Genomic DNA, 23,782 nt, shown 5'->3' on the forward strand with positions numbered 1-23,782 from the left:
GTCAGAAACTCGGCGACTCGCGTACCAAAAATGTTGCTGTTCCCAGTTGTTATTGACTTATCCACACAAATTTTTCTGAACAAATTATTCTAAGTTAATCGTATTTTGAGTAGATATCTGTTTGGTTGACCTCTTTTAAAGTCCCGGTCTTCTACTTAATTTGCTTATTTTTTCATTCATGTTCTGGGTTAAATAAATCCTTTTTTGTGAAAAGTCATTCTGTGTTCGTTTGACCTTTGACCGTTGCGTCCCTGACATACGGGTTGACACCAAATCAAATTGGAAAGACTTGTAGACTAAACAATTAAGAGAGATACCAAAATTTTCCTCAACACACTGTACAATTTCTGTTCAGTACAGATATTATGGATTCAGCCATCCAATACTTTTTTGTGAAAGTATGTGTTGGAAGTGTAGCCTTCTGCACAACCTGCCTGAGCCAAAAGATACAATAAGAGCAATGAAGAATCAACTTCTTTGGGACCTTAATGTAATTATCTCAGTCAAGCCATTGTTTTGGTTTCCATGGCAACTGCTGTAGGTCAGGTCATACGCACTTCCTTGCATGGACGCACATCTTCAAGCAAGAATGTGTGTTCATGCAGATTATCTGTACAGTAACAGAACATTACCATTCATTTTTACAAATTATGAGACACAAATGATGGAGAAGAGGGAGAGATCGCTACATTTGTAATTTGTATTCTGTTGTGTGTCTATATTTGTATACGTATTTGAGAGTGTGGGCTCGACTGTAATGCTTTACTGTCTGTCAGTTGTGTCAGGGTTTAGGTGGCAAATGTAGAATTATCTTAAATTGCACAATTAGACGACATCAGTTGAAGCTTTGATGGTTTTGCTAATGAGCTCCATTCCCACTTCACTATCTAAACTTTGTAAAGCTCTTTACTATGTCAGCAGATTGGATTCCTTTGGCTGACACACAGCTGCTCTGTGCAGGTCATGTTATATTGTAAATGGCAGTTAAAAATCTCACACTGATACTTGTGCACAGCTACAACTGTGCGAACTCTCTGATCTCTGACAGCCCCAGCATTTTGGGAATTGAGAAAAACGGCTACATCTTGATTCAATGGTTATGCTCCACCTACTGTGCACCGTTCGTGTAACTCGAAATTAAGTGATATGACCACCTTATGAAACAAATATACATCGTGATGTTGTCTTTTTTTGTAAAGATATTTACTTGGCAGTCTGGGTATGACCTGCACTTGTAGTGTTTTCCTTGGCAGTGTGACATTCACATCCTCACGCAACTCCAGCCCGCCCCCACAGTACTTCGCACACAAAAAACCTGTGTGTGCACATACAAACACATAGTGAACAGCTATAAAGAGCAACGAAGAACAGGGCATTTGAACAGATGTGCAGTACATTATGCTGTATGTTGTAGTGTGGTGGTTGGATTTAAATTTCATGCATTCAAGTAGAAAAAACAAGATGTGTCCGTCACTGCTGTTAGTGTTAGTATGTCACAATAAATACACTATACTACACATAATGTACATACTGTACTACAGGATCAACTGGTAGTGCAGCAGACTTTATTAAAAGATGCAAAAGATAAAGACACACACTTGAACAGCCATCCCGATATAGAATGCTCACTCAAGCACACTTATTGACTGTGCAAACCTGCAAGAGTAGGCGGTGAAGAAGCACTAAATGCTGCTGCCCTCACCCCCCTGGCTTGGCTGGGTGGCACTGACTGATCTGTACAGACAGGGGAAAGAAAGACATTGGCCAGAGATGGAGAGAGCGGGGGGGGGGGGGGAGATGTAGCAGAGAGTGATGCAAGAAGTCCTACAGAATACATGTCTGCTGCTCATTGTGTGCAGAATCGCATCTGAAATGACTTATTGACTTATGAATTATTACGTTTATGTGACACTCAGGAGATATCTGCTCTCAAACTGTCCCATGGCTGACGTAGTTTTAAAGTCATGTGTTGGCTGCAGTGTGGTGTCACTGTGCTGTTGTATGAGTGAGCGTTTACAGTCTACTGTGCTACATATGGTTTGCTTTGACATTGTTATCATTGCTTATCATTTGTTGCGGTTACACTTCTTGTGTAACCAGTGCTCTGGTCAGACACAGATATCAAACATGCATGATGTCACACTGACTCATGTGACTGGGCTTGTCGCCACATGCTCAGATGTAGTTTTTCATACACGCACATGTAGTGACTATCAGATGGTCGTGAAGGAATATATCAGAGAAATTATTGTTTTAGATAAATGACTGTATATTACAGCTACAACATGTTGTCGATGAAAAGAAAATTCCATTGACATGAATTGTTTGTAGACTTATGTTTTGAAAGAAAAATTATCTGGTCCCAGTTTCTCAAATATTAATATTGTCATAGTTTTCCCCATTCCTTTATGCTTTTAAACTGACAATCTTTGTTTGGACAGCTATATTAAACCAAACCCTAAATTTGTAGATGTCATGTTGGCCTTTGGGAACCTGAAATGCCAATTTTTCAAAATTTTCTGGCATTTTATAAATTTAACAACTAAATAAATAAATGAAAAGGTAATCGAGAGAATAGTTGATATGAAAATTATTTTTAACTGCAGCCATAACATATTTACTGTTAATGTGACCAGTGTTGATATTTTTCGTCACAGCTTTTCCTGAAAACTACAGAGTGAAACTTGAAATTTACTGGAGAATTTCTGAACATTTTATGTTAAAATAAGCTTAATATTATAATTGTGATAGCTGACAGTCATGAACAGTACTCACTACACTAATCCTCAGAAAAAAAATCTAAAGTAATTTGTTTCAATTTTGTTTTGCAATCATTCTCTCTTTTATTGTCTTACCAGTAATGGAGCATGGTGATAATTCACAGGCCTCCTCCCAGTGTCTTCATGACTTCATCACTTCACATAAAACACTGAGATTTATCACACTGTCACTCAGGTTGACTTGCCTGTCTGTTTGACTTGCACATCAGCGTTCCATTATCGTGTGTCCTGCTTGAGCTCATAGAATTTCCTTGACATTATTGTTTGCAAATTCCTTGAGGTAGAAGCAAAGTATTGCAAAAGCACTATTCAAATTATCCTCTAACCCTTAATGGAATTCTCTGCCCTGTATTTAACAGTTAAATGGTTCAGTGTCTGCCTGGTGAGATTAAAAAGATACTGATGGACCTTGGCATCAGATTCAGTTAGTCGTGATGACTTAATGCAGGTTTAATTTACCCTTGTATATAATTATCTGGTGCTCGCGTTGATTTATAAGGTTATCATGTGTTCTGAGCTTGATGGACTTTCAGAATTAAGTGAAGTTTGATTTATTTTTCTCTCTGATACTGTATTTAGACCTTCGGTGTAAATGTTGGTATAATAATAGTTTCACAGTTTGATACGTGTGCTCAAAAATCTATAGCACAAAAACACAAATGTAAACTATGTTTTAAAACTCAGTTTTTGTACAGAATTAAAAAAGTAAGACACATTGTGTTCATTGGAGATATTTTGAGATGCTAGCAGGTGGATTTTGTTACATATTCAAATCTTTTTATCTAACTCCAAGAAAATAACAGTATTTCCCAAAATGCCAAACGATTAAATTACAATTCAGCTACTGTTTGACATCAGCGATCAGTGAGTTGGATATGTTTGGTTGTGAAGTTATGGGAGCAATGGTGAATATTTAAGCAACAATGTTGAATTTCTGTAATATATTAAAAGTCTGTGAATAATAGTTTTGATTCTCCTGGTCTCACTTCAGGGAACGGTAATTCAAAACTGACTTTACTATTTCGCTAATAAACAATAATGTTAGTTCTGTACAACTGCAAGGCAAAACTGTTTCATTGTCTTTTTATGACTCCCAATTCCGCCTTCATTGCATAAAAATTATATGAGCGATTTTCAGTGAAGTAGTTTTCAGAGAGATGCACTGGGCCTCCTGAGCATTGCAAACATGCGTGTCTGAATCCCTAAAAGGTTTACATTACTGCTGTCTGCCCGGCTCGGTCTTACGGCGAGTCATGTAAAGGAACTCATTGTGAGATGAACTGAGACGTGAACACGGATGCTGAGGAACATGTACTGTTCCGTGTGGTATCCTGCTCTGCATGAGTTCATTGGGTCTTGTTAGTGGGCTTTTTTGGACATAAACATGTGCCGTGTGTGTGTGTGTTTGCATGAAGTAATGTGACAGAATAGCAGTAAGTGAAGTGAACATATTAAGTGCTGATAAAATGCACGTTATGTTGTATAATGAGAAAAGAGAACATACTACAGTGAGTCTCTTTACAGCACAAATAAATGAAGATGAGTCATAGAGATATTTATGTTCATCCCCAAAGGCCTCTATCCTCACTGTCTTTCTTCCGTCACTCTCTCTCTCTCTCTCTTTCTATTTCTGCTCTCCGTTCAGCGTGCTGATAATTGCCTAAATCGCTGGTTAATCGAGAGGGAATGGTTATCAATTGCTATTATATTTAACATGCTACCAGAAAGTTACAATTTGCATGAATTTGCTGTCACTCGGAAAGCTAAAACGGTTTTGACAAGTTATTACATGCTTTACAATTATTCTTTCTGTACTACAGACCACACGTAAAATATCACTTGTTAGATTTTTATTAAAGAATTTTTGTTTATTTGTATTTTTTACGCACTGAAATCAAAGCTCTTATTCCAACCCATATTATTGCAGCAGTAGTTTACAGTCGTTTCTTGGTCTGTAAATGCCTCTAAAATTGTTCACTTGTCTCTCTGTCACTTTCTCTCTGTCCTCGTATGAATCGCTCTGTTGTCTCTGTCCCCTGCGGCCCGAGCATGCTCTGTCACAGAGGCAGCGGCCGTAAGCTTAACTCAACCTTTTTACTTCAGTAACAAAGAGGGCCATGTCTCTTATTCTGGGCTAAGTGCTTCTCACAATCTGCAGTAAATGGTTGGGAAAACAAGCCCCGCAGCCCCCAGTGCTCGTGTGCTCTGTGTCCACAGAGAACACAGAGCAGAGGATTAAGGACTGCCTCAGGTGGAAGAGGTTATTATGTATATAATAATATATTTGTGTATTTGTCTGTATTGTAAGAGTCCATCCCCGGGATTCTGATTCCGGAGTCAAATCTCTGTCTTATGCATTCAGTTTTTAGTTGTTTTGACTGATATTGTAACTACCAGCCTGTGTGTGCAGAGTTTACGTTGACCTGCCTCATGCACGGAGGATGAGGTGGTCCTCTCTCTTGTTTCATATCTCCGGGGAGGTCCCAGGACTATCCTAAACTGCTGAGTCACCCTGTGGCGTGTCCACCTCCAGCTCCTCACACATCTCACCGCATTAACACCTTTCCCTGGCTGCGTGTGCCTCGGTTGTCAGCTTCTCTCCCGGTCGACCTCGACCTAATGGCTTTGTGTTCCTGTGTTCTCTGTGTCTTTGAAACAGCCAGAGAGAGGCACAATGCTGCGCTACATCACCGGCTCTTATCGCTACATCGGCTACCTACCTAAAAACAGCCATTTTATTCAAATGGTGTTTGTCCCCTTTTTTAAATCTCTGCATTACGCCGATACATTCACGCCCTGAGAACTCTCTGACTGGTTGTTCAGACTTGTGAGTAAGGAATTTTCACCCTTTTGGTGCTATGTCACCTCACAACAAGAAGGTTCTGTGTTCGAAGTGTGAGGATTTTGCATGTTCTCCCCCGGCCTGCGTTGGTTTTTCTGTGGGTAGTCCGGCTTCCTTACAAAGTCGGAAATACTGGTGACTCTAGTTGACACCTATGTCAAAACGTGTATGTTTTTACCCATTGTCAGATAGTCTAAATTTCTCAGGTGTGTTATGAAATGTTTTGTTTTGTCCTTTTTGAATAATGAGTAAGGCCTGCTGACTTTCCTGTCATGAAGAGAGTTTCAGAAGATCCATGCATGTCAGTGGTCAGCTGTATATCCACACTATTCTTTGTGGTGTGTTCAAGAGACAGTGGGGAAAAAAAGTTTTTTCAGCTCTATTTCTCTGATGTATGTTTGTTGTGTCAGGACAGAAAGACTTAAAACAATAACAATCAGCCCCTTGTTTTATCAGTCTCAATATGAGATTATGGGTTATGAATAAAAGAAACGCAAACATTTTACTTTTCTTATCTTGGGAGGAAATTCCAAATACTCTTGATTAAGGTTTCTCATATTGTCGTGGTCTTCATACTGTTCTGTGAATATGTCCTGAGAAGGTGTGAGAACCGAATGACAGAATGAAATCAGGACATGGTGAAACTTTGCTGCCCTGGTTAGATAATGTTGTTCGGTGCCTCAGAGAGACACAGTGAGACAGTGTTTTTACATTTTATATTGATTGGGGTTTTAAATGTTAAAGAAAATCAGCATGTGATGAACTACACTCAATCTCCTTGTGCTCAACAATCCAAAAACATGTGTAATTATGTGCGTGATCACATTTGTTGGTCCTAAAGTTCGCATATTTCAGTTTTATTTTTTACATTCTCGTTTTCATAAAAATATAAACAAGTTTACCTTGTTATCTTTTGTACTAATGAGGTACCAGAGTACAAGGTTTACTTTATACCACCTGTTTGTACTGTTCATAAATTTTAAGCCTATGAATTTTAAAAATAATACCAGCTATGGTTCTTCATGGCTTCGTAAGGGCCCATCAGCAAATGGCAGATTTTTTGGCTGACGGCCCCAGAGGAGTTTATTTTAGTCATGGTATTTATTAATGAATGGTTACCAACTGAGCAATAATCTGCTGTTTGAAGGAATTTAAAGGGAACTTATACTGTACTTTACTTGTACATTAAAATAAATGTTACTTCTCTGTAATCTATTCAGCAGATTCATCAATACTACTAGACTGAAATGTTCAGATTAGACTAACTTGTGTTCCCTCTGTGCGTCTGTAAATATACATTATTGTTAATGTGTGTTGTGCATCTAACACACTGTAGTAATCTATTTCCTATTAAACTATCTCTTGTCCTCTCGTATTTGTGTTTGTGTCCATAGGAAACAGTTGAGTATGCCTTCCTCATCATTTTCACAATCGAGACCTTTCTGAAGATCATCGCTTACGGTTTGGTGATGCACCAGAATGCGTACGTGAGAAACGGCTGGAACATGCTGGATTTCGTCATTGTCGTCATAGGGTGAGTCCTGAAGTTCACATGTTTTTAGTTCATTTAAACAGAGTAAACGTATTGTGGGCAGCAGTGGACACTGTACCACATGTGTCTGTTTGCAGACCAGGTCATGAGGTTTTGTTATTTCAGTAATGGTCTAGAGCTGCAATAGTTAATCAATTAATAAATTAATCGCCATTTTGGTAGAAAAAAAACAATCAATATTCTATGATTTCTGCTTCTTAAATGATAATATGCTCTGGTTTCCTCACTCCTCTATGACAGTGAACTAAATATATTAGTTTGACAGGAAAAACTTTCAAGATTTTATGACATTTTATGGGCCAAACAACTAACCGATTAATCAATTATGAAAATACTCGTTAGTTGCAGCCCTTTAATGGTCTTGGAATATGTGATCTCACTTTGACATTTGCAGTTTACAGTGTTACAATGAGAGAGGCAGTTGGTGTGAAAGTTAAAGTTGCTTAAGCCGTTGCTCCAAGTGGCCAAGTGCTAATAGAGACCCTCATACACCCACAGTGTATGACCCAGAAAAGACAGCGAGAATAAATCAGAGCTTTACCACTATGCTGGAGTGAGTCACCATCTCACCATACTTCATGTCTTCTCCAACACTCCCTCCCATCTTTCTCTCTCCTCTCTTCTCACTGACTGTCTTTCGCTCACACTCGTCTCTGCGACTCTTCCTTTTTCAATTTTGATCTCTCAAATTGTTGTGCTTGATGATTTACACTTCCCAACCTCACGCTGGCCTCATTCTCCTCTTTGGCAAATTCTCCTCTTGTTATCTTCATCTTTGCTGCTCCTTTTTTCTCTTTCCTATCCTCTTTCCTCTCTCGCTCTCTATCTCTCCTCTAATACACACAGTCCACTGGGTAGCTGGGTCAGATCTCAGTCTGTATGCAACATGCAAGGCTGATCTGCCATGCAGTCAGACGCAAAGACGGCTGCTGCTGCTGCTGCTGTGAAGAGTGACTGTTGCTGCTAAATGACACATTCAAAAAACACTGCCAGTATCTCATTTCCAAATAAAACTCAACATCAGTCTGAAACATTTCTATAAATCCATGACCAAGGTCAAATTTCAGTCCACTTCACAACAATCTTCAACATATTTGTGTGTCCTCTGTTCATAGATTATAGCAGGTCACATGGTTTAACTGAGGTTAGAAAACGGGGGTCACTGTCAACTAAGATTCAGATCTGGTTTATGAAACATGCTCTTCATGCAGAGAAAAGAGTGGATTGACTTATCTGATGGAGAAAAAATAATCATAATCATAATAATAAGTTGGTGAAGATCAAAACTGATCTGCAAAGAGATGAAATATTTAACTTGGATTCATCAGGTGGCCAGAAACATGTTGTATGTGCTGGATGTTTAAAGGCAACTATTTGCAAACCGGTTCACCACAACAAATCCATGAGGTGATAATGTGTCCGTGTGGGTGATAACATGTCAATGTGGGCAAGCAGCAGCAGCAGCAGTTGGTGGGTTTCTGTGCCATATGAAAATAAATAGACAGGCTCTGCTTCAGTCGCTGACTTACTGTACATTGTCATGGACTTACATGACTGAAGCAACTTTAAAAGAGTCTGTAAATTAATATCCATATGATATAGAAATGAATAATCGCAGTAGCATGGTTGACAAAAATTATTGTAAAGAATGTGAGATTTGCAGTATTGCAAATCATGCAAAACAAGTGAAGTTGTTTTCATTTGATCATGACTGGAGGACTATTGAAACCCCAGTGGCGGCCAGTCAGTCTTACAGCTGGGACTGAGTATAACATAAGTGTGAGCAGACTGTGCTTATAGCAGCCTCACTCACTGCTTTTAGCCCAGAGCTTTGATGTGATGTGGCCAGATGATTTTCCCTCTCGACTAGGTGAGGGATCTCTCACTGGCGGCAATGGAGTGTCCTCTGTCATGATCCGAGAGATTTGTTCGCTGCTGATTTTAATTTGTGGCCACAGTGGGAGACTGTTGTTGTGGTATATTTATCTCTTTACATCGAGGCAGAGGGGGTGTGATGCTGCAGTATTTTGCTGCACTCTCAGCTTTGCCTCTGGTTTTGCAATGAAAAACTATTGTGTAAGTGTAGTTCTGTTTTGCAATGGAATAACCTGCTAAAGAAAATAAATCATCTGAAAGTTCTCAAACATATGAGGCGGTTAATGTGGATGTGTTTGTTTTTCATACCATCTATTTGGTTTTAATAAGGTGCCTTATACATACATTATTCATTTTAAAATTTCTGTGTCATGTCGATATTTTGCCCGCCCCTTCCTGGGATTTCAAGACACCCCTTATTTACAAACATGTATATCTTCCGGTATTGCGTATACAGAACGTGTGAAGAAGACACACACCCCAAAAAAGGAAAGAAAAGAAAAGAGAAATAAACGAAATCCAAAGATGAAATGAATGCAGAACAGCCAACTCAATCTTGGCATATAATCCATATTTACAAGATCAATAACATATTTATCATACAAAAATTGAGTGTCACATAATTCCCAGAGAGAGGGACAGTAGAAAACAAAATGAAACAACATAATTTAGACCTTATGATTAACATATGTGTGATACTCGTATACTCTTATTATTCCAACTGTATCCTGGAGCTATCAGTATGGTTTGTGGGTGGCTGTTAGGAAAACTGATGACACTTACTGCATTATAGTTAAATGTTACTTTGATGGCTCAACAACAGTAAAATGAAGACGCCGTCAGCCAGGAAAGAGTTTATTTAACAATTTGTGTGAAGACACTGTAAGTGTGAGTTATCAGCAGGAAAAAAAAAGCAAACAGAAGACAAATCACAGATTTTCACTTTTATGTCCATTACTGAGGAGAATGATTTATTGTTTGGTATCAAATTATACTGAGATTTCATTCAACACAATGTGCCTGTCATGTCACAAACAACGTGACTTTCCTCTCTTGGTTTTCTGACAGACTCTTCAGTGTTGTCTTGGAGCTTTTGACCAAAGAGGAGAAGGCAGGTGAATCTGAAGGAGACAGTACCCATCCGTCGATGCACGGGCACGGAGGTAAACCAGGTGGATTCGACGTTAAAGCCCTTCGAGCCTTCCGTGTGCTGCGACCCCTGCGGCTGGTCTCAGGAGTACCCAGTAAGACTCAGAACTGTTGAGCTCCGCACACCAATGCACATGCAACCAGTGTGACCCGATACATAACATTTGCCGCATATTTTTTCGTATATGTTTCATCATGATCTAAGACAGAGTCCAGATGGTCTGTCTGCCGACCCTGAGGACTGTTTTTTTCATCTGTTCCACATCAACATCAGCGCCCTAGAGACATAAACTCTGCGTGTAACAAGAACAAACAAACTCGGCGTCAACACTTCTGACACATTTATAAGATGTGATTCTACATGGAGTATTGTGAAACTTCATGTTGTCGATGAAGCAGAAGAAAAAGTTTATCAATGTCAGAAAATCATACTGAATACAGTATTATATCACACATTATTAGAATATGTTTCTGATTGACAAAATTTCTTGAAATGCATTTAGATTGTAAAAAGGGAAACATAGCAAACTATCAAACAGGGTTACCCACTGGCTCGTCCGGGGACACAGACTTTCTAACTGTGCATATATATTTGTACAAAGATATAATGAATTTTTTTTCCTTCTTTGCATATAGGTTTACAGGTGGTGTTGAACTCCATCATTAAAGCCATGGTCCCTCTCCTTCACATCGCCCTCCTGGTCTTATTTGTCATCATCATCTATGCTATTATCGGCCTGGAGCTTTTCATCGGCAAAATGCACGCAACGTGCTATCTACCTGGAGCAGGTATGACCTCTTGATTGTCTAGTTTACAAATATATACATGGTGTATTTTGAGTGTTTTGTTTTATTTTATGTTGGAAATCGTCTGACCTTTTTAACAAATGCCCAGATGAACATGTGTACCAAGGATTCTTGTCAAAACAAGTTGACATGATAGCTCATGTGCATTACGCATTTCACAAACTAAAGCCTCCATGGAGCTCTCAAAATATTAAAACCGCTTTGTGTCAAATGGAGGAAAAACATGATCAGTGAATTTACTATATTACAAATTATTTACAAGTTTACACAGTGTCCTTCTGTCTGAAAGCTACATGATACATTCTGATGATTTCGTACTAATTGTTCCTCTCTTTCTGTAGACATGATAGCAGAGGAGGAACCGGCTCCATGTGCGATCTCAGGTCACGGGCGCCAATGCCCCATCAACGGCACAGAGTGCAGGGAAGGCTGGCAAGGTCCCAACGGTGGCATCACCAACTTTGACAACTTCCTGTTTGCCATGCTGACAGTGTTTCAGTGTATCACCATGGAAGGCTGGACGGACGTGCTGTACTGGGTGAGTTCCTTCCTCTGTGCTCCCAGTTTGATGACCTGTGACTCTCACAGGCCTTTAGCCTTAAATGTGTGTTCAGATCAGACACAGCAGTAATGTGACTGACATTCTGATGATGAAGCTGCTGATAATTTCCTGAGGCGACTCTTATCACCCTGATGTGATTGATTGACTAAATGACTGAGCGCATTCAACTGCTCATCTGACAGCATGATGCTTTCCTTACACTCAGTATTCCTGCAAAATGTCTGTTTTCCTTAAACCTACTGTTTAACTCAGTTCTTTTCTGACAGTTGCTCACTTTAACAACTTATATTTCCCTCTTTTCATTCTCCTCATTCCTCTTTCTTTCCCTCCTCTCCTGCCTCTGTGGCAACGCTTGTTCCTCCAGATGAACGATGCTATGGGCTTAGAGCTTCCATGGGTGTACTTTGTCAGTCTTGTGATCTTCGGCTCCTTTTTCGTTCTTAACCTGGTTTTGGGTGTGTTGAGCGGGTAAGCACCTCCGTCTCTTTACAGACAGAAACCTTCTGCTTGCTTGCAGGCCGGAGGTTCTCTGTTCTAGTGTGTTTTCTGTCTGCTAACCAGCTACTTTGGGCTCCTGTAGGTCAATGACGCCATCGGATGGGAGACACCTTGGATTTATTTTGTTAGCCTCATCATACTAGGCTCTTTTTTCGTGTTAAACCTTGTGTTAGGTGTACTAAGTGGGTAAGAGGCAACTTTTGCAGTGGTTTTGGTTTGCAGTGTGCAAAGCGTGCATGCTGTGGGTTGTTCACCCCGCACTGCTTGCTGTGTTGGGGAAGTAATCTGGCCTATATTAGAGTTTGTTCTTTGCTGAAGATTCTTGGAATGTGGGAAGTTCACAGATCCTGACAATCTTTATGCAAACATTTTTGCTATAATAAAAACCAGCAATTGCGTTAGACCCTCAAGATAAATGTATATTCTTCCTTAGGCTTTTCTTCTCTGTCCTCTGTTGGAGTCACACTATCACGTCTCTTCCACGGCAACTGCAGAGTGAGCGTTTCCTCCCCCACCCTCTCCCCGACCCACCCAACCTCCTGAGAGAGAAATTAATCTTATTCCTCGCCCTTCACTCCCCGTGCGCTCCTAAGCTTTCTCCAACCCCAGTTTGCTTTCCCAGCTCTGTGGGGTGGGGGTGGGGTATTACAGTAGAATTAACGATGGATGGTTGACCAGCCAGCAGCGACGGATTTATATAAAAAAAAAAGGCAACAAGGTTAACATATTCATCAAATCGGACACTCTTGCAATTTAGACGGCTAATTGAAATTGGCATGGTCTAGTATCTCCGTCCGCTCTTTAGATGCAGTCTTACCATCATCATGCCATCAAGTCTCTTTGGTTTTGTGTCAGTTCATCTGCTCTGCTTTACTTTTTCGTTATCACACCATGACACCAATCACACAATGCATTATACATTCATATATATGTACAGTATTTACATTATATTTACTGAATGCTTACAAATTGCAGTTTCCACAGTAGTCGCTTTATATAATATATGAATTTAGACGTGGCGCAAATGTTGCATGTCTCCGGAAACCATCTGTCCACCTAACTCGCCTTTTATGTATGATTAAGATGCTCGCCTGAAGGATACGCTACTGTACCGTCCGGCTCTAAATATAGCACTGTGTTGTGTTTCAAAGGTGTACATCTCCCTCCAGTGGCTAGGCTTCAGAAAAACACACACGACATTGAGAGCGTTTGATTCAAGTATGTGAACATGCAGAGCAGAGTTTGGACAAGGAGAATAAACAGCGAACACATATACAGGGTATCTTCACTTAATGAAGTATAAATTATCCAAGAGGAAGGACGACTTGTTTTTTTTATTTTTGTGTTGTTTGCAGTTGAAGTGTGCGCGCTCTGTGTGTGCGGGGGGGGTTGGGTCCTTTTTTCACTCCTGTATATTTGAATGTGTTTGTGTGTGTGTGTGTTGTCTGTGTGTACTTCTGCAAAACCAGAGAGTTTTCCAAGGAGCGAGAAAAGGCCAAAGCTCGTGGAGACTTCCAGAAGCTGCGAGAGAAGCAGCAGCTTGAGGAGGATCTGAAGGGTTACCTCGACTGGATCACTCAGGCTGAAGACATCGACCCTGACAACGAGGATGAGGCCGATGAGGAGAGCAAGCGCAACCGTAAGCATCTGCTCCCACTCGCTCCTCTGTGTGGTGAAGAGTAATGCAGGAGCCCTTTAATATGGAAAAACTGTTCAAGGCATCTGCTCGAATGTTCCATCCAGCTCTGTGTATCACTGTTGGCTCGAGAGGGACCTGATTATACAGTGTACACAGGATAAAGGCCGAATGTATCCTGTATCAGGACTGCAAACATCTATAATGTGTAATAGTGGGAGGTTCGTAAAAGGAACATGGTGGGTTGCAGCTAAAAGATTATTAAATGATATTTAATCATATTTAATTCAAAATGGAATAGAGGTTTTTTCTTTCATTTCCTACTTCCATTTGGGAGGGATGTGCTCCGTTTCTCTTATTGCCCCAGAAAATTGGTCAATCATGTTGAGACATACCAAGCACCGATACAGAGGGTATTAATTAGAAAAATTAATTATGCACATACACAGGAGGGTATTAATTAGAAAAATTCATTCATCTTAGACTGCACTCAAGTTTTCTCTTCTTTTAGAACTGTGATTTTGTGTCAGGCAGGAGAATTTCAACTTTTTTCGACCAACAGAAGCGTCTGGAAATTATAATGCAATTATTGTAAACCTTTGTCTCAGCGGATCTGAGTAAGACTTCAACTAAAGATGCATTCAATGCATCTTGGGATGTACTTTGCGGAACGACAGTTGAATGTGTAACTCAGCATAATGCAAAATTTTTTAATAATATTAGTTCCATAGCCTGTTATACTTTTCTTTACCATACACTCACAGACACAATGCATAGATACACATATGAAGCAGACAGGTCATGTCTCCAACATCACTGTGCTTCTACTGGGTGATAGAAATGAAGCATGCTGCGGGTACCTCCTGATATTTCTCTGAGAAGGAAAAAACACATTACTTGAGCAGTAGGAAAACTCCTAATCCAAATCCTCTTTATATAAGCAGCACACATGATGCAGAACAGAGAAAGTGTGACTGCTTCACCTTACATTTTGAGCTATTTTGTCTATATCGGTTGTTTTTTTTCAATCTCCCCTCATTTAAATGTTCTCTGTTAAATCACTGTTGCCTCTCCCACCTGTCGTCTCCTGTAGTTATACCTCATGTGCTATATGTAGGAGTTTACTCTAATTTACAGTCCCAACATCACAGTAAACATTTAAGTTCCCAGGTAAAGGTTCCGTGTTATGAGGAGGCAGGTCCATGCGGCTTTTTCTTCCAACATCCATCTTGGCTTTCGGTGTCTGTCGACGATACACGAGCCCCTACTAGCACGTTAACATGCAAATGCTTTAATTTGCACTGTGACGTGTTAGTACAGGGCCGTGTCACCTGCAGGCGTTTCCTGTGACTAACAGCTCTCCATGTCGTTCTTCTGCCCTCCTCAGTGTCTGCAGCCCCTGTGGCTCCAGCTGCGCTTGCCATTGTTGGATATTGATATTTTGAATACTGTTGTTGTCCTGTGGTGCTTGTGTGCTCTGACCCATTTTGATAGCAGCCCATTCTCGCCCCCATGTCCCTCTGCTGTGCCGTTGTGTCTGAATGCATGGGCTTGCATGCATTACACATGAAGGGGTGACTCTGGCTGACCTTACTGAGAAGAAGAAAGGAAGGTTTGGGTGGTTCAGCCAGTCGTCCGACACTCATGGTAAATCCCGTGGTTTCCCTCCATTGTTCTTTAGCTATTGTTTTTGAGTATGTGTTTGTTTTCTTACATATGTGTGTGTGAAAGAACATAAGTACAGTATGTGTGTTTGATTTCACTCAGAATAATTAGACCAAACACTAAGGACTTAGTTTTACAAAGATAAATGCGTTACCAGCTGTCATACATCAGCTACTTTATCAGGTTCACTTTATCCTTTATTATTGCAGTGTTCTTCACAAATAAGTTCTTGGTTAATAGTTGGTACTGGAGACTAGCCAATCAATTTCAAAGATTAGCAGCAAAACGATAGAGTTGAAGCATCCTACTGTAAATGACTGCTGGGTGAATGTGTCTGTGTAGTACCTCATCACTTTGTGCCTTACTATTGTGCTTAACCCTCGTGTTTGAGCGTCAAAGCCTTTTGATTATGTTTACTCCTTTTTTCCTCCTGTTTTTTTCCTTTTTCTTACGGTGTACTGGTTCCTACCCTGTCTCCGTTAAGTGCGTCTGGTGTGGAGCAGTAATACAGCTGTGTTTGAAAGCAGACCCGCCCTGTTTCCTTCCCATGTCCCATCTCAAAAGCTGGGGCTCAGTGTGACTATAGGAAACAGGGCTAAACCCAGATCACTACTTCAGCAGTCAGCACTATTTTCAGAGCTGAGCGCTGTCCGACCACTCAGGAATCAGAGCCAACACGTCTACATAAGCTAAGCAGCAACAGCAGCAGCTGCATCACACACCATGCGAGTTAAAGCACTGAGACGCTTCGCACAGTTAATCATCCTCTGCCTGCAACAGACAGTCTTTCCAAAACACTGGCAGTATTTTGAGTGTAGCATTTCAGAGACAGCTTTAAGAGCTCTGTCCTCCTCACCCTGCTCCTTTCTTCACTCCACTCCTCATTGTCTGCATCAGTCAGCCCTGGTCGAGCAGCTGTCCACTCGCCTGTCCCATGTCATCTCCCTTTCAGCACTCTGTAAATGATACTGATGATGACAGTGATGCGGAGCCACAGTGCTTAGCCCCGTCCTTTCTGTGAGGTAGTTTAATAGTTGCACTGAGGCTTTGGAGACTTTTTATAAAAATCGCAACAGTTGTGATATAATAAGTTATAGATTTTGTAGAGTAAACAGTTCTGAAGAAACTCGGATGTGTTGCAGGCAGTCTCCGTTTTTATTTATTTCCATATTTTTTTCCTCCTGGGAAAACACTGCATTGTGTGCTATGTGAAGAGTCTGCGAAGTGCGTGTGATTATGTATTTCTTTTAAGTGTCTGCTCTATTTGCTGCCGCAGCGAGCGTTCCAGCCAGTGAAACGGAATCTGTGAACACCGAGAATCAAAACGGGGAGGATGAAAAGACGCCGTGCTGCGGCGCTCTGTGGTGAGAACATACTGTACTGCACTATCAGCTCCACTGCTACTACATTAAGTTACAGTACATCAGTTTGGTGTCTTCTCTGGTGTCACCCTGTTTTAAGAAACATGGATCTCTCATATCACAGCTTCTCACAGAACTGTAATTTTGGTGTTATATATATGTGTGTGTGTGTGTGTGTGTGTGTGTGTGTGTGTGTGTGTGTATATATATATATATATATATATATATATATATATTTATATTCTTCCTTCCTTCATGCCCTAATGTTGCTGTCTATTGCAGAAGGACAACTTTTTTGATGTTGTGATCAATGACTCAACCTTCATCTTCCTCTTACATTCTCGGTAAAAGCTTTCAACAATTCAACAAACAACCTGCAATTATAAACTTTGACAAATTCCTCTTTCTTTCAGTCAAAAAATTTCCAAGTCAAAGTTCAGGTCAGTATATTTGTAGGTCTTGTTTCTCTGCATGATACATACAGTGGCTGTTATTTCACTGTAGATATGTGCCTGTGTTAGATATTACAGATCTTTCTGTTTGTGACTGTATTTTTAATGAGACTTTACTGGAGAAGATAAATCAATTGATTTTATAAAGTCAGCATGTACCATATGGTATTTTTATAGAATAATCTTACACAATATTTTTCAGCTCATCTTCTGAACAGTATGACTTGCACAAAATATAATGATGCAGTTCCCTCATGGCTCTTCCCCCTCAGTCCACTGCAATCCTTTTATTAATGGAAACAGACCTTCAATTTAAAATGTATTAAAAAACCATGGAGCCTATGTATTTTATCCTAATGTTTGGACATAATAATATATGTGACCAAAGCCTCTGTTCTACTAAATCACTTTACGAGCAAAGTGAGTCATTATGGCAATGGCAATTGGATTAATGTTCCTTTCTCCTCCCGCAGTCGGCGCTGGCGCCGCTGGAACAGGTTCTGCCGCAGGAAGTGCCGGTTGGCTGTCAAATCGGTGCCTTTCTATTGGTTGGTCATCATCTTGGTGTTCCTCAACACCCTCACCATATCGTCAGAGCATTACAACCAGCCGATGTGGCTCACGCAAGTGCAGGGTATGAACAACACTGCAGTGCTCGTGAAAGTTGCAGTCCATGATTTAAAAAAAAAAAATGTGGATCCATTTGTTTCATTACCATCGTCGGTCAATTTCTCATGTATTTGGTAGTTAGAAGGAAATCTCAAAAAGCTAAAACGTAGATTTGAATTTAACATGTCATGATGATGAAATATTCTAACTTTTTCGCTATTGTCCCACAACTACAGCAGTTATTTGAATAAACACATCATGTGTCATGCTTGTTTATTATTATGTATATTTCTAAGCTTCTGAGGTTAAATTCAATTGAAGTAAAATACAAAACTTTTCAGTAAAAATATACACATACAGTACATTGAAAACGGCATAGCTGAAACCTTTGTGCATCTTTTGCCTGTGTTGACTAATAGTTAATCTGGATGACTTGGTTGTGAGAACTGTATAGTGTTTTTAATCTTGAGTCTTTTTCTCTGTTTTTTTTTATTTTTTTAGATGTGGCCAACAAGGTGTTGTTAGCAATGTTCACGTGTGAGATGTTGGTGAAGATGTACAGTCTGGGGCTACAGGCCTATTTCGTGTCACTGTTCAACCGCTTTGACTGCTTCGTGGTGTGTGGAGGAATCACCGAGACCATTCTGGTGGAGTTGGAAATCATGTCTCCCCTTGGTATCTCTGTGTTCCGCTGTGTGCGCCTGCTGAGGATCTTTAAGGTCACACGGTGAGACTGTTTTAGAGCTTTATTTGTGAATTTGAGTGTGTTTGTGTTTGTATGTGTGTGTATTCGTGGTGTCCAGCTAATCACCTGTCTCTCCCGTGTCTTTTTCTTGACCTTTCCTTGTAGTCACTGGCAGTCACTGAGTAACCTGGTGGCGTCTTTGCTCAACTCCATGAAGTCCATCGCTTCCCTGCTGCTGCTGCTCTTCCTCTTCATCATCATCTTCTCCCTGCTGGGCATGCAGGTGTTTGGCGGGAAGTTCAACTTCGACGAAACCCAGACCAAGAGGAGCACCTTTGACAACTTCCCCCAAGCGCTTCTGACTGTGTTTCAGGTGTTTTCATTTTGAACTTCACTTCAGATTAGGACTTTACATCAAGAGATTAAGGAAAAATTATGGTTCAAGGTTTTACAAACATCAGCAGGCTAAAGAGAAGAGAGGCAATATGATGTATCGTCTGATATCGCCATCTGTGCATTTTGGCTGATGACTAACAAGAAATTGTAGTATAGAAATTTCCAACTAAGTTTTACTTAGTAGTAATTTTATAAAAGGGTCACTATTGCATAGTTTAACCAGCAGAGATCAGTAACAAGTTGATTTTCAGAATAGAATGTATCTTGGTCACAGCTAACTAAATAATATAAGAGATCTGTCTCAAGGTTATGTGTCCTTGTTATGTGTTTAGGTTTTAAAAAATACCACTATAACATCATCTGATCTTTTGAAATCAGGGTTGACCATAACTAGTGGATGAATGCTATTCCACTGCCATTGTGTATTTGTTATTTTGTGTTAGATACAGTATTTTATATTGTCTTTTGGGGACACTCTTTGACTCCATCTTATCAGCTTTTCTCTGTATGGCTGAAGTTCTCATGTTTTTAATTTTGCCCGGAATAATTATATTGTACACAAACATTTATTGTGACCAGACAGTTTGTCCATGTTAAAAAGAGTTGTCAGCACATTACCTCAATAATTGTTTCATTTGACTCAAAAATAAGTATTATGATCGATTTTAGATCCTGACTGGAGAAGACTGGAACGCTGTTATGTATGATGGGATCATGGCGTACGGTGGCCCTTCCTCCTCTGGGATGATTGTGTGCTTTTACTTCATCATCCTCTTCATCTGTGGAAACTGTATCCTCTCTCACTAAAACTTACACACCCATAGGTGCTCCAGACACAACACTCGGTCTAAGTTCATTCAGGACGTGGTGTGTGTTTGAAAGATGCTGCGTAAGAATGTGTTATTAAGAGAATTGTCCTTCACTGCAGCCTTTGCTCAGATATCCTCCTGAATGTCTTCTTGGCTATTGCTGTGGACAACTTGGCAGATGCAGAGTCTCTTAACACCGACGAAGGAGACAAGAAAGGGTGACTACTGACCTCCTTTTAAGTCATAGTGTGACAAGTATAATTCTACATGTTACCATGTTCAAATGTCATTCATGACAAATGTGCATTTAATTCAGGGACAAAAAGGATGATGATAAAGATGACAAGGTATCCTTAATTTCTGCCTAACACTGAATCATATACAGTTTGAGATGTTACGTACTGTGACACAAATTTCACACTTGACTGTAAGGAGGAGGAGGAGGACATTGATGATACAGCAGCGGAGGAGGAGGATCCGGAGGTACCATCGGGGCCTCGGCCCGTCATCTCTGACCTGGTGAAGAAAGAGAAGATCACTCCTATCCCAGAGGGAAGTGCCTTCTTCATCTTCAGCACCACAAACCCGTAAGACACAATTACATCACATGCGTCACACATGCACGATTGGATAGTGTCTCTTATCCCACTGAGGTCTCTTGCTGTGCTGTATTCCCTTTGTCCTGCAGGTTTCGCGTGTTTTGCCACAAGCTCATAAATCATCACATATTCACCAACCTCATCCTGGTGTTCATCATGCTCAGCTCTGTCTCGCTCGCTGCTGAGGATCCGATCCGAAACCTCTCCGCTCGCAATATTGTAAGTTTTCAAACCTTCCACGGGAATTCATCATGACCTCTATTACAGACTGTGTAGCAAAGAAAAGTGGGTAACATTGTTGATACACCAATTTTCTAATAATATTTAAGCATTCTGAAGTTTTGTCACATACCCTTGGTTCTTGAAATTACCATACTCGCAGTTTTGCAGGTTTTAGCCAACTCATTTTAACGTGAATACTTATTCATCATGTCTGTGTTTTAGTAACACAGGCTGTTGACAACAGCGTTGTCTGAAAAAAATGTACTGTATTTCACATTATAATAAGCAAAGCAATAAGCAAAGAACAAGAAAAATAATATCAGGTTACAAGTATGAAAAAGAGTCTGAACTCTACCAATCTGCCTATAAATCAAAGAGTGTAATTTTCTGTTGAGAGGTTAGAGCTGCACTGCTGCGGTTCTCCATCACATTGCAGACTGAACAAACGATTAATAGAAAGAGAATGCAGCCCATTTTCCCCTTGTAAAACATATGTCATCTATTCTGTCCTTGACAAAACCTTCTACAGAGATTACTTGTAGATACTTTTCCAGAACATACATTCAGTTTCATTGTCAGGACAAGGACGGTTCTCGTCAGGACACCAGGACAAGTACTGGAAAATATGGTCTGGCTATATTTAAAGGTGACATCTGGACACCCTGTTCCTGCTGGCCTGCTTCTTCATTCATGATTTAAGGGTTAGGTCGTCGTCAGCAGCAGCCTATTAAATCAGAGAAACTACCAAATTCATTTGATTTGACAGTATTGTCTGTGTCTTGTAATTGTTTAGTTTTTTTCTAATAGAATAGCGTATGAACTGCAATAGCTGACTCACACATCAGAGATTTCAGTGTGTCCTTAGATGCACCACAGAGGAAAGTTTTTACAAATGGTACCTTCATTAACTCACTAGGGATGATTAATCACATTGAAGAATATCCACGTCAGACTTGTGACAGGTGTTTGTAAATTGATTTTTGTAGTTGGCAGTAATGTTATTTGCTATTTACTGTATATTGTATGAGCTGGAATAGGCAAAAACACCAGTACGGCCCTCTAACTAATCCTGAGGCAGTGATGTTTCATTCTCCGTGCCTTGTAATGATTTTGAATTCATTCATGACCTACAGTAAACTGCATAAGAAATCACAGAGTATAGTGAATTAACCTTTTGCCACTAATTAAAACTGTCTATGTATTTGAACCCTTCCCAGTAAATGCTTCAATTGTTTCCCTTCTTTTTTTCATTCATCTTGATTTCATATAATGTATGAAGCTGCACAATGAACTGTCTTTGTTAAACATCTACGTTGCTTTTTGCAGATACTTGGTTACTTTGACTATGCTTTCACGGCTATCTTTACTGTTGAGATCGTGTTGAAGGTAAATGCCCTGTGTCCCCTGTCCGTGCTGTGACTAACCACACCCCAATAATATTCCAAACGTCTCGTTGCCTTCCAGGTCCTAGGCTATGCAGATTATGTCTTCACTAGTATGTTTACATTTGAGATCATATTGAAGGTAACCCCTTAAATGACAACGAGAGCCTTGCTGCATTCTCTCCTTGTGTGTCACCTGCCACTCAGTACAACCTGGCTTGTTTGTTTCCTTTCTCTTATTTACTTTTTTCTTCTCGGCACCTCTTTTAAAAAGCTAAAAACTAATATTGGAGTTGTGACGTTGCACACACTAACGCAAACACAAGATTTGTTCAAATAACACTAATCAAAGAACTCCTGTTGGGGGAAGGAAACATCACATCAACATTACATTATACTCACATGGGTGTCACGTCATTCGGGCAGTCATCACTGAAATGATTTCCATGATACAGATGTGCAAAACATGATGCAACCCTTGGTGCGATGCAACAAAATTGAATGGGCTGTTTCAGACATTGTTAAGGCATTGGTTGAAGTTGAGTTAGGGGGAATCCTCGGAGGGGGTGGTGGTGTTCAAAGACATAAGTCAACTCCAGTCAAAGCTAACGCCATGCCTCTCGTACTGACTGCTCTTCAGATTACGCATAAAAGAGGGGGCAAAACCAACCATGTTCCTGCCGAGCATGGTTCAGTCTGCTTTCCCTGACTGAGTGCATAGAAATGTGGAGTTACGTCTGCAGCCGTTTGGGCAAAAATCCGCAAAGTCCTGCTGCTGTTTGACTCAAACTTCTCAGCTGCTCTCGGTTAGCACGCTCCTCTATCCGTCTCTCTGCAGTGCTCCACATTTACATGCACTTGGAAAATTAATCCTTTAATTTTATTATTTGGAGAAGAGTTCTTTTGGCTGGTTTTTCTTCTCTGCCTGCTGAACTCTGAAGTTTTGAATTGGGAGCTGCTTCCCCTTATGCTGAACTATTAAAGAACATAATGGAATGTGCTTTAAGATGACGGTCCACATGAATGTGACAGTAAGGCCATTTCCACTTTCCAATCACTATAACTAGAGCTCTTACAGGTAGTAAATATCCCTGACATCATGGCAACAAAATGCATGTTTTATTGCCTCATCCCATAGTAGATTGTGAAATGAATGACTTACTACTACATTCATGTAGTTAGGGGCCGTGGGGGTGGCGATGGTAGATTTAGCCTCCTCTCTCTCTGCTCTGAGCTCGCCACCCCGAATAAGAGTGATCTACAAGAGTGTGGAGACGTGTGTGTGTGTGTGTGTGTGTGTTTGACTACAAGGTAGTGCGAGCTATAGAATATGCTTTTCTTAGTAAACAGGTGTGTACTGTATGTGTCTTGGTCCTCTGAAGTGTGGAGCATAACTGTTTGTGTGTGTGTCTAGTGTGTATTGGATGAAATATGTGTATTTTTTCTGTCTCATTTGCTCCTCTAACTTCCTCCGTCCTCTCCTCAGATGACAACGTACGGAGCTTTTCTCCATAAAGGAGCTTTCTGTAGGAATTACTTCAACCTCCTCGACCTGTTGGTGGTGGGAGTGTCCCTTGTCTCCTTTGGCATTCAGTGAGTATACAATGGCGAGCACATTTGCACTCTGACTGTTGCACGAACAGTAAAGAAAAAGCACAATTGTAACCCTTTTTGGACCAAATTGCTCCAGGAACTACGAACCACAGGATCAAAACTTAGGAAGTGCAGTGGGAACTAAACGTCCCTTTTGAGGAAACCTTCTCTCTTTCATTCACTTGTGCATTACACCCATTTCTTTAATTGTTCAGGTCCTCAGCCATCTCAGTGGTGAAGATTCTGAGGGTCCTTCGTGTTCTTCGGCCCCTGAGGGCCATCAACAGAGCCAAAGGCCTGAAGGTGCG

General features: G+C 40.4%; 1 protein-coding gene across 10 annotated transcripts in view; it reads left to right on the forward strand.

Moving 5' to 3' along the window:
- The window catches only part of cacna1da (calcium channel, voltage-dependent, L type, alpha 1D subunit, a), a 53,177-nt gene that overhangs the window by 9,467 nt on the left and 19,928 nt on the right, over positions 1-23,782 (forward strand). For 5 of the 10 annotated variants that reach the window (XM_047332716.1, XM_047332718.1, XM_047332719.1 and 2 more), the window contains exons 4-23: positions 7,017-7,156; positions 10,118-10,293; positions 10,835-10,987; positions 11,347-11,543; positions 11,932-12,035; positions 13,535-13,704; positions 15,274-15,348; positions 16,643-16,730; positions 17,141-17,167; positions 17,653-17,813; positions 18,290-18,515; positions 18,639-18,846; positions 19,539-19,659; positions 19,809-19,896; positions 19,995-20,025; positions 20,111-20,265; positions 20,367-20,496; positions 21,826-21,885; positions 23,368-23,474; positions 23,690-23,777. In XM_047332716.1, the coding sequence (XP_047188672.1) occupies positions 7,017-7,156; positions 10,118-10,293; positions 10,835-10,987; positions 11,347-11,543; positions 11,932-12,035; positions 13,535-13,704; positions 15,274-15,348; positions 16,643-16,730; positions 17,141-17,167; positions 17,653-17,813; positions 18,290-18,515; positions 18,639-18,846; positions 19,539-19,659; positions 19,809-19,896; positions 19,995-20,025; positions 20,111-20,265; positions 20,367-20,496; positions 21,826-21,885; positions 23,368-23,474; positions 23,690-23,777 (2,505 nt within the window). Of the gene's footprint in view, positions 1-7,016; positions 7,157-10,117; positions 10,294-10,834; positions 10,988-11,346; positions 11,544-11,931; positions 12,036-13,534; positions 13,705-15,273; positions 15,349-16,642; positions 16,731-17,140; positions 17,168-17,652; positions 17,814-18,289; positions 18,516-18,638; positions 18,847-19,538; positions 19,660-19,808; positions 19,897-19,994; positions 20,026-20,110; positions 20,266-20,366; positions 20,497-21,825; positions 21,886-21,963; positions 22,024-23,367; positions 23,475-23,689; positions 23,778-23,782 lie in introns of all 10 variants that reach the window. The other 5 variants (XM_035631593.2, XM_035631598.2, XM_035631600.2 and 2 more) reach the window with 3 other exon arrangements.

Source organism: Scophthalmus maximus, chromosome 6, assembly GCF_022379125.1.
Source record: "Scophthalmus maximus strain ysfricsl-2021 chromosome 6, ASM2237912v1, whole genome shotgun sequence".
NCBI lineage: Eukaryota > Metazoa > Chordata > Actinopteri > Pleuronectiformes > Scophthalmidae > Scophthalmus > Scophthalmus maximus.